Here is an 11,811-nt window from a genome sequence, read left to right on the forward strand (position 1 = left end):
GGACTTAACACTTTTGTCATTCCAGCTGCTTATATTAGCTTCCCACCTGATGGCCGAAATCCACCTCACACTCACCGTCGTACCATTGAGATATATGTTACAAAAAAATTGTGAGAGATTTCATAAACAAATATCAGTTGATGAAAAGTTAGGATAAAAAAAATTAGCACAAAAATGTAATGGAGGACCATTTCCATGGATAAAACGTAGAGTTGATGTAAGCAATGAAGAAATTAAAATTTTAACCTAATCAACAACGACTACAAACTAGGAGAAAGCCAATAAAGACTTAGCAACTGGCTGGACTCTTTCTCATTTGCTTCGAGCAAGGGAAAACAATCGAGACTGATTCTATAATTTTCACTTATAAATAGAGAAGTTAGCCTTCAGCATTTCTCACCCCTCAACGAGTAAAATTACTTGAAGAATATATAGAGCGTGATCACAATGAAAGGTTTTCTACAAACTTTCGTTCTTTTGGCCTTGGCTTCCTCATTTGTCTCCGCATTTGACCCCAGTCCGCTTCAGGACATCTGTGTAGCCATCGATGAACCAAAGAACGCTGGTATATGCTCACTTCTCTTTCTGTATATAACTTCTCATTTATGAAATTAACTGAGGGTTGATTCTTACTGATTTGATTGTTTTATGCAGTGTTTGTGAATGGGAAGTTTTGCAGGGACCCCAACCTCGCCAAAGCTGAGGACTTCTTCTTTTCAGTTAAAACGCCTGGAAACACAAACAATCCACTTGGTTCAAATGTCACAGCTGTGACAGTAGACCAAATTCGAGGACTTAACACTCTTGGCATCTCAGCTGCCCGCCTTGACTTTGCACCTTATAGCGAAGTCCCACCTCACACTCACCCTCGTGCCACTGAGATTCTTGTTGTCTTGGAGGGCACTCTTTTTGTTGGGTTCGTCACTTCCGATCCCAACCATACACTTATAAGCAAAGTTCTTAACCCGGGTGATGTGTTCGTCTTCCCCATTGGTCTCATTCACTTCCAAGTCAATATCGGAAAAACAAATGCTGTTGCTTTCTCTGGTTTGAGCAGTCAGAACCCCGGTGTGATTACCATTGCCAGTGCTGTGTTTGGATCAAATCCTCCGATTAATCCAGATTTTCTTGCCAAGGCCTTCCAGTTGGATGTGAAAGTGGTGAAAGATCTTGAGGCAAAATTTAAGATGGATAATTAGATAAATGTGTCAAATGCAGTGAATTAACTTCTGTTGTTTGAATAATACTTGCTTGTTTTCTTATTACAATGGTGTAATGAAGTGGTTACATGTTTATATGTGCCTCCATTCACTTAGTTAATTTTAGTAGTTACTGATATAATGTTGTGTCTATCTTTTTTCCCTCTTCTCTGTTCTTTACCACAAATATATTGAAGTAGAAGGGTTTTTTACACTCTAAGAAAATTCTTAAGAAATATTAGAACGATGTTAAGGCACATAGAGATGAGCACAGTCTTTAGTTGACTCAAACTAAGTATATACTTGTTGAAGAAAACTATTATGCGTGAAGCAAATCCTTATATGACACGCATAGTTTCAAATTGCAAGAGTACACAATTAATGAAAATAAATCTTTTGTTGATCCTACTTTACATAGAAGAACTATTGACTGGTTCCTTGCAATATGTGACAATCACAAGAGTAGTTTTTGCTTACTTTGCAAACAAGCTCAATCACTGCATGAAAGCTCCCACTTGCAAGTATGTAAAAGGCTGCTCAAGTTTCTCAATGGAACCACGCATCATGGCATATAAGGTTGTTGTTCCTGTAATCTTAGAAGGTTATACAAATGTTGATTGAGCCAACAATCTTGATAATAGGAGGTCAACCAATAGATTTTGTTTGTATCTTGTAGACCATTGTTGTGATTGCGTCTTGAATCTTTGCCCAATTCCCAATAAATAAATTTGTCTCATGATATTTGTAAACTTGATTTGTAAGAAATTTTGTCTTCTCTTACAAATAGGTTATTTTGTTTTAAATTGGACTACTCTTAAAAATAGTAAATAAAACCAATAGGATACATAGTGGTTATTAAATTAATGGTGTAATTGGGTTTTTGGGTTTGAGTGTTAGCAGTAATTTTATGATTTTCCTTATTCTAAAGGTCACATGGTTATAAAGGTTTTTTAATTAATGGATAAAATTTGCCGTAGATCACTTTAGGTTGGGTTGAATCAAATATTTATGTGTTCTTTGTTTTGATTTGCTCTATATTATTTGTTAGTTGGAGTTCTATGTAATTTTTTTAATATTAACAAGTGGCATCAAAGTGAAGTTCGCAAATGTGGAACAGGCAAGCTTGATATGAGAAAGAGTTTGATTCAAGAAAAGAGTTTCACGGCTTACTTTGTGTGAAACGGAAGGAAGGATCTCCATTATTTTAAAATTTGAAAGTTCACTATTTGATGGAATGCCATTCAAGATTTATTAGTGTAATAAGTGTTAGATGAAACATTAAAGGATATTAAGCCAGAGGGAATAATTGATATCAACAATACTTTTCTCAATGGAGATTTGCAAGAGAAGGTGTTTATGACTCAACTAAAAAGGGTTTGGAGACAAGCTGAGACCCGGTTTTGTTTGCAAATTGTAGAAGACATTATGTGACCTAAAACAGGTCCCGAGAGCTTGGTATGACAAGCTAAAACAGATGTTAATAATTAAAGGTTTCAAGAACTCGTTGGTTGATTCTAGTTTATTTGTTTTTAAATAAGGCACATCAGTAGTATATGTACTCATATACGTTGATGACATATTGCTCACAAGGCTGGATTCTAATTTTATTAGAAGGCTAATAACTGATCTGAATGATCAATTTGCACTGAAACATTTGGGTGAATTGGATTTTTTCTTGGGTTTGGACGCAAAGAGAAGTCGGAAAGGTTTGTTACTAAGCCAAACAAAATATGCTTCTAATCTCTTGCATAGGGTGAACATGCAGGATTGCAAATCTGTTTCCACACCAATGGTCGTAGGTAGTAAATTGTTTCTTGGAGATAGTCCTGTATTTGATAAGCCAATGATGAATAGAAGTGTTATTGGTGCACTGCAATATTTGACCCTTACTAGACCTGATCTTTCTTATGCAATAAATAAGCGAAGTCAGTTCTTGAAGGAGCCAACACAACTTTAATGGCAGACAATAAAAAGAGTGTTGCGATATATTTAAGGAACACTGGTACGTGTTGTCGTTGACACCCAAATTAAATCCTAAATTCCTACAACAAAAATGTAGTAAAGGAAAGTAGGGATCGTTCCCTCAAAGAGCTTTGATTAGTATATCGTCACAAATAAATCGAAACACGAAAATAAAAGGGGTTTTGAATTGAATGCAAATTAAAAATAATAAATAAAAATTCAACGAAATAATTTAAAACGATTAATCAATTAAACAAACCTTGGTCTATGGTCACATCCACCATTGGAACTATAATTGATTATCGAAACAAAATATCAAATTAATTATTCAAATATTCGTTGTGGTATTAAATTTACTTGTCCTTCCTTACGATTAGTTAATCAAAAACATGTATTCCAATTAACCCTTATTAATTCATAATTTGGATACGATCTTGAATTTAATTAAACAATAGCATTACGAATTAGAAAGACCAACGAAGCAAGACAACACAAACGTACGACGTTGCATTTAATTCAGTTGATTATTTTCTTAGGATTTATAGTTTCTGCAGCAAACTATAAACCTAGTTGCCACTTCGATTAGATGGATTGAACAATTATGGATTCAACACCTAAACTAGCCGTAGATTATATTAATTGATAACTAATTGCGCACCTTAGAAATCAATCAACACAATCATGAAAAATAATTCAGAAAGATAATAAATACTCAAATAATTAAAAATATGCATTAAAGAACAAAAATAAATCTCACAATCATTGTAGTTCCATGGTTTTAGATCCCTTCAACCAAGAGAAATTATTCAGCCACTGTAGACCATGTCTTTCTCTCTAATTCTCTAGTTACAATGGTTAATCATCTCTAATAAAAATCAAAGTATATATATTATCTCCCTACTAGAAATCTGGAAAATAAATGTCAATCCTAATCTCTTAATCCAATCAAGCAAACTGATACATATCTTCCCAAAAAGAAAGGAAAAGATATGTATTTTTTAATGTATATCATTCCTCCAAAAATATCCTTCCTTATCTATCTCATTTAATCCTCTTTTACAGTTAGTAATTATACTTTTTTTAGGAAGCAAATCTTGATATTTAGTGGACCCTTGCAGCTGATCTGGACGTTCAGATTTTATTTCTGCATTCTGTTTTCGTCTTTCATGTACTCACGCCTAGTCAGCATCACGGAATTTTCAAGTTTATAGGTCTGCTCCAGTTTTTCATTTTTTTAGCTCAACTAATTCCAAAAATGCTCAAAACTTCCTAAATGCAAAAAGATAAGTAATTCCATTAAATTGAATTAAATGTCCACACAACATAAGAAAATTATAAATCAAAATAATAATAATTAATGATGTTATCAAACACTAGAGTATGGCTTGATGTTTAGGCCTTCCTCGATATTGAATTTGGAGGTTTTTTTAGATGCAGATTGGGCTGGAAACTTGGAGCACAGAAGATCCACAACTGGGTATTGCATTTACCTTGGAGGTAATCTGGTTCAGTGGAGCTCTAAAAAGCAAAGAGTGGTGGCTCTCTCTTCCACTTAGTCAGAATACAAGGCACTCAGTCAGGCAGCTACAGAGGTTGAATGGTTAAGATCTCTATTCAGTGAATTGGATTTGGAGTGGTTTGGTCAAGCAGTAATATGGTGTGACAATATGAGTGCTGCTTCATTGACAGCAAACTCTGTGTTTCATGGAAGGACAAAGCATATTGAGCTGGATGTGCAATTTATTCGTGACCAAGTGGGTTCTAAATCTGTGGCAATTTAATATGTGCCTTCACAACGTCAGGCAGCCAATGTGTTTACTAAAGCATTGTCAGCTCCGAGATTTGGGTTACTCATTGACAGACTTCCAGTAGTGAGAATTACAGGAAAAGATGACAGTGTGAAAGAATTTGTTTCCGAAACAGAAGCTGCTGGAGGAAAAATTGCAGAAATCCAGGTGAGCTGCAGGGAGGATTGTTTGTAAAGAAGTTGAGTTAAGCAGAATTAAGAGAGTTGTTTGTAACAAAATTTACTCATTTTTTGTTTCAATTCTAACTATTTCTTAGTTAGAATTGAGGGAGGATGTGAAAGAGCAAATCTTGGTTGTAGTAGCTGAAGCAGAGTGAAGTTGTAGTGTCAGTAGTAGAGTTTTAACTTTAGTAATGCACTGCGTTTTGAAGAGTTAAAAATGCGGTGCGTTTTGTAGAATAAAAAAAATGAAAAGTTGCCTCTGTTCTTCTTCTACCGAGGAAAGCAGAAAAAGTTTTGTCTAATTTTCTTTGTCACAATGAATAGATTTCCACATGCAGCGTCTGTCTAAGTTCTATTTTTTTTTTTCAAACAATGTCTTTGAACTACTACATTAACTGTGGCAGAAATTTATGTTGCTTTTGTATTTCCTTTGGCGTAAGGGGTTTCTTCAAAGCAACATCTGGCTTTACCAAGTCCAGGAACAAAGTCAATTAAGTCAAATTGCGTGCTCTCTTTGGCAAATAATATCCACCAAGTAATATAGACTATTGCTTAATTGAACTACTGCAACTCTAGCCACCTTTTACATCTTCAAATCAACCCTGTACTCACACGCAATTGGTAATTTCCTCAAACGACGTTTACCATTTTTGTACACTTCTAGGAATATAGACTCTTTCTTAATCATACCAAGTCATAATCAAGATGACTCTGAATTCAATGGAAGATCAAAAAATGGTTTCATACGAGACCTCTTTATAATGAAGAAGACAATTCAAAAAGAAGATTTGACTCGACAAGAAAAAACGAAGTCAAGGCAGAACGGAGCAGTTAGGTGTTTATTCTATTATATATATATGTTTGTCGTGCTAATATTGACTATATCTGACTTTTTGTTAAACAGATATTGTTAGTTTCTTAACGGTTATTGCTTTCGTTTACTGAATTTCTTATGGTTACTGGTTATATTCTTATGCATACAAAGACGAGTTAGAAATTTAAAAAGTTAACAAATTATCTTTAGGACAAACAACTCATACTTCAGGCTTAAATACCTTTTTTTCTCCCCATTTTTACTTTACCCTTACTTTATTTATCTGTGCCTCCAACCGCTTTCTATGTTTTTCTTGCTGAAACAATTAAATTTGATTGCAGTTTGTTGTCTATTTCTTTCTCTTTTCTCCACTCTCTTCCCCTTCAGTTAAAATTTTCTTTGACATGAATGCATACATAAACTTACAGTTTTCAACACCAACAAACTAGTACAATAATACACCATGTTGTGGAAATCGGAAATTATTCCTCATGAAGCTTGTTCACTTTCATCAAGGCTCAACGCATGAAGCTTCAGTTTCAATATTGATACATTATTTATGATGTAAAAATAAAATTTAACTGATCAAATGATTCCCATAATTTCAAGACTTCTTCCTTGAATTTTATGTGCACTAGTATATCACTCAAAGTTTCTTCTTGTTATAAGTTGAGCTAGGGATATCATAAAAAGTAGAAGGGTTTTCTAGGCTTTAGAAAAATTCTTCAGAAATATTAGAGTGGTGTTGAGGCACATAGGGATGAGTATGGTCTTTGGTTGACTAAGCTCGTTTGTGAATGGAAAGTTTTGCAAGGACCCCAAACTCGCCAAAGCAGAGGATTTCGCCTTTTCAGTTAAATTGCCTGTAGATACAAAGAATCCAGTGGTTCAAATGTTACAGCCCAAAGTGTTGATCAAATTCCAGGACTTAACACTTTTGTCATTCCAGCTGCTTATATTAACTTCCCACCTCATGGCCGAAATCCACCTCACACTCACCGTCGTACCATTGAGATTCTTCTTTTACTAAAGGGTACTCTTTTGATTGGTTTGGACACTTCAAATCCAAACTATAATAAGCAAAGTTTTTAACAAAGGTGATGTGTTCGTGTCTTCGATTGGTCTCATTCACTTCTAAGTCAATCTTGAAAAGACAAAGGCTGTTGCTTTTTCCGGTTTGGGTTGCCAGAACTCCGGTGATATTATTCTTGCAAATACCGCACTTGGATCAAATCCTCCAATTAATCCAGAATGACCTTCCAATTGGACATAAATGTGGTTAAAGATCTCCTGAAAAAATTCTAGATGCATCAAAATAGAAAATGAGATTTTTTCGAATAATAAAAAGCTTACATATATTATTTATATTTACCTCCTGCCGCTTTCTATGTTTTTCTTGCTGATATAATTAATTAAATTTGATTGCAATTTGTCGTCTATTTCTTTCTCTTTTCTCTCCTCTCTTCTCTTTCAGTTACATTTGGCATTAAAAAAACTGACTGATAATGAATCCCACAGGTGAATGCACCCAAAGTTGTTTTGCTCATAGGAAAAAAATTCTAAAAAATGACCGGCTTTGTTGATGATATTGTATGTCTAAATGTTAATGCAAAAATAGTTTGATTTTTGGACATCAGTTACATTACATATTTAATCAATGATAACAACCATTAACTAATTATTTATTAACTGATACACATAAATTATTGTCTTAAGGATAATGATATAATTAATTTATTACTTTATGCGGTCTGGGTAGTTGTCAAGTTTTTGACCAATTGAGTTTTCGGCTACCGATTTTCTATATAATTTGTGGCTAGATAATTTCTTAACGTAATGAAGTCTGTCAAGGGAATAAATTAAGGAATCCCTTTTTTGCAACTACTTAAATTTTTTCTATTTTATGTTTAGGTCAATCTTTAGAAACTCAAAGTCGTTCAACGACTTCCTTTATTCTTCCTAATTGATGCTATTTTCAGTTTTTCTCCAGTTAAATATTAACTACATTTTAATACCATTACTTCTTGCTTATAAAGCCTGTACGTTCTCGGAAAATCCACTCAAGCATTACTTTCAGTGTTGAGAATCACTATAAGATGATTTTATTTGTTTAGAATTTCTATCATTAGCATCTTAAAATATTGCACAGTGAATGCATCGTGTCACCATGAAATTGTATATGATATTTGTGATGTGGCCATTACTTTGGAGTCCAGATATGAGATTTCGCTTTATAATTGAGTTATTTAACATATTTCTAATTAATTTTTATTTTGAATGTACGTGCTCTTTTTATCTTATTATGACATTTTTTAGTTTGTTTTAGAAGTTTATGTGTTCATTTTGTATTTTTTTTTTGAGTTTTTTGCCACTTTGTTTTGGTTAGGTCCCTTATAATTTGTACTTTATTTTTATATATAAAATTTTTTAATTTCTAAAAAATAAAATTAAATATTCTTGATTTTCTAGGAATAACAAAACATGATTGCAAAGATTAACTTTAAAAATATACAAAACTAATTATACGAACCTTAGGAGAACCACATCTCAAAATATAGCTATTGAGATGAGAGAGCCTAAAACCATATAAACCCCACACTGGTTGTTCATACTTTTCAATGTGAGATCCAAGTCTCATATCTTGCATTTGAGATTCTAACATACCACCATGCTTCGTAGGCCCAGCGCCCATATGGGTTGGCTATGCGCTAGCTCCCTGCTAGGCCCAGGAGAACACTGTAATGTTGGTGTCACCACCCGCGTCGCACGATTGCAACTGAGAGACATAGTGATGGCTCTGATACCAAATGATACGAACCTTAGGAGAACCACACCTCAAAAGCTAGCTATTGAGATGGGAGAGACGAGACCATATAAACCCCACACTAGTTGCCCATACTTTCTAATGTGGGATCCAAGTATCATACTTTGCACTTGAGATCCTAACAACTAATTAAAGATTGATAACAGAAAAACAATATATTATTGTAATGTTAAATCCTGGAGATTATTGAGGTTTTATCACATAAATTGGCCCCCATCAACTATTTGGTAAGAATATTGAATTTTATACACAAAAGCATTCATTCTAACAAAATATTGCAAAATAAAAATTATTTTAATTCTTATTTCATATAAAATTTTTAATTATATAAGAAGTTTTTAATATTAGTTTAACTATAATGAAATGAATGGGATATTGGCTTCAATTAGTGTGAAATTGTGAATGACTCTTTTCCTTTTTACTTGTTTCAAAACGAACTGCCAAAGATTAGCAAAATCAAAATATGTCAAATTAGTAAAGCTCAGTATGTGAAAAAGTCCTCTTCATCAGTCTCCATCCATACGTGGAAAATTATAAACAATTAGTCAAATAGTTATTTCTTTTAGCAGTTTTAAAACCTAATGTCACTCATTACTTTTTCAAGAATCCAAAAAATTCTTTAAAAAAAATTTTAATGTCTAAATTTTTTAACAAGTCAATTATTTGATCTTCATACAATAGCGGTGGATCTCGAACTTATACTTTAACAATTAAAATCTTTTTTCCTAAACTGCCTAAGTTACCTATTGCGGGTCCAATCCCTAATTTAATATACCCACTTTCTAATCTTGAAACAAGGATCAATGAATCATATGGGTTCAACCAATTAATTTTGCATTATGGATATTAACAGTATTTAGACTCTTAAAGTATTTATATTATCGACGCATTCCTATCTTCCAAGTAATGTCTTCACTAATTTAATAAGGTATATCTATTTGTCTTCTTCATAATCAAATTATATTTCACAAGTAAAAACCTAACCAAATTACCCTTTCAACATTTGAGACTTCCACTAGTTAAATTAATACTAAATGACTTTATCAACATTACCAGAAAGTCACAGACAACAAAGTCATAATGGAAAGCTAAAGAGACTTTTTTAAGACTCAAATGTATATTTTCCTCAAGCTATTTCTGCAAAATACCTGGTCCACGTGCATCACCATATGGCTTTATTTATGCTCAATAATATAATGCATTATCATCTATTTTCCTATATAGGGCTTGATCAAGCCATATATTTGGAAAAGATAATAATTTTTCGAAAAAATATCTTTTACATTATTTCTTTTCAATCATCAACAGAGTCAACAATTTTTTAAATACAAGCAAAACTCTTTAAAATTCTCTGTGTAAATATCAAGAGGCACAGATTGATTCAATAATAAAAGGAGTCCAGATATTCTTCTGTCAATTTTTTGGTTGATTAATCAATCCCTTATAATTTAATTTTCCGGAATTATCTGCCTTAAATTTTGACACTTCGATTAATGTCCGTAATCAACAAGTACTTGATATATATGTTACAAAAAAATTGTGAGATTTCATAAACAAATATCAGTAGATGAAAAGTTAGGATAAAAAAAATTAGCACAAAAATATAATGGAGGACCATTTCGATGGATAAAACGTAGTGTTGATGTAAGCAATGAAGAAATTAAAATTTTAACTTAATCAACAACGACTACAAACTAAGAGAAAGCCAATGAAGACTTAGCAACTGGCTGGACTCTTTCTCATTTGCTTCGAGCAAGGGAAAACAATCGAGACTGGTTCTATAATTTTCACTTATAAATAGAGAAGTTAGCCTTCAGCATTTCTCACCCCTCAACGAGTAAAATTACTTGAAGAATATATAAAGCGTGATCACAATGAAAGGTTTTCTACAAACTTTCGTTCTTTTGGCCTTGGCTTCCTCATTTGTCTCCGCATTTGACCCCAGTCCGCTTCAGGACATCTGTGTAGCCATCGATGAACCAAAAGAACGCTGGTATATGCTCACTTCTCTTTCTGTATATAACTTCTCATTTATGAAATTAACTGAGGGTTGATTTTTAGTGATTTGATTGTTTTATGCAGTGTTTGTGAATGGGAAGTTTTGCAAGGACCCCAACCTCGCCAAAGCTGAGGACTTCTTCTTTTCAGTTAAAACGCCTGGAAACACAAACAATCCACTTGGTTCAAATGTCACAGCTGTGACAGTTGACCAAATTCGAGGACTTAACACTCTCGGCATCTCTGCTGCCCGCCTTGACTTTGCACCTTATGGCGAAGTCCCACCTCACACTCACCCTCGTGCCACTGAGATTCTTGTTGTCCTGGAGGGCACTCTTTTTGTTGGGTTCGTCACTTCCGATGCCAACCATACACTTATAAGCAAAGTTCTTAACCCGGGTGATGTGTTCGTCTTCCCCATTGGTCTCATTCACTTCCAAGTCATTCACAAAATTTAAGACGGATAATTAGATAAATGTGTCAAATGCAGTGAATTAGCTTCTATTGTTTGAATAATACTTGCTTGTTTTCTTATTACAATGGTGTAATAAAGTGGTTACACGTTTATATGTGCCTCCATTCACTTAGTTAATTTTAGTAGTTCCTGATATAATGTTGTGTCTATCTTTTTTCCCTCTTCTCTATTTTCCTTCCCCTTTCTCTATTTTCCATCGTAAATATTTTTATAATTTATAGTATTGATACAATTTTTATGATATAAAAATGAAATATAACCGATAAATAAATCCCATAATTTCAAGACTTGCTTTTCAAATTTTATGTGCACTAGTATATCACTCAAAGTTTCTCGTTGTTATAAGTTGAGCTTGAGATATCATAAAAATGAAAGGGTTCTCTAGGCTTTAGGAAAATTCTTAAGAAAGATTAGAAAAGTGTTGAGGCACATTGCGATGAGTATGGTCGTTAGTTGACTTAAACGAAGTACATACCTATTGAAGAAAACCAATATGCACAAAGCAAATCTTTTGTGACACCTATGGCTTCAAATTGCAAGAGTACATAATTAATGGCAATGAATCCTTTG

At 33.4% G+C, this 11,811-nt stretch overlaps 2 protein-coding genes across 2 annotated transcripts; both read left to right on the plus strand.

The window, feature by feature from the left end:
• The first annotated feature begins 332 nt into the window (after positions 1 to 332).
• On the plus strand, positions 333 to 11,304 carry LOC123207311 (germin-like protein subfamily 1 member 17). The gene is made up of 3 exons (XM_044624679.1): positions 333 to 565; positions 655 to 1,199; positions 11,238 to 11,304. Exons 1-2 carry the CDS (start codon positions 448 to 450, stop codon positions 1,197 to 1,199), a joined length of 663 nt encoding a protein of 220 aa, XP_044480614.1. The 5' UTR covers positions 333 to 447; the 3' UTR covers positions 11,238 to 11,304.
• Positions 10,743 to 11,224, plus strand: LOC123208694 (germin-like protein subfamily 1 member 14). The gene is made up of 2 exons (XM_044626214.1): positions 10,743 to 10,761; positions 10,851 to 11,224. The coding sequence occupies exons 1-2, from the start codon at positions 10,743 to 10,745 to the stop codon at positions 11,222 to 11,224; spliced, it is 393 nt and encodes a 130-aa protein (XP_044482149.1).
• Positions 11,305 to 11,811: the final 507 nt, after the last annotated feature.

This window comes from Mangifera indica, chromosome 2, assembly GCF_011075055.1.
Source record: "Mangifera indica cultivar Alphonso chromosome 2, CATAS_Mindica_2.1, whole genome shotgun sequence".
Classification (NCBI taxonomy): domain Eukaryota; kingdom Viridiplantae; phylum Streptophyta; class Magnoliopsida; order Sapindales; family Anacardiaceae; genus Mangifera; species Mangifera indica.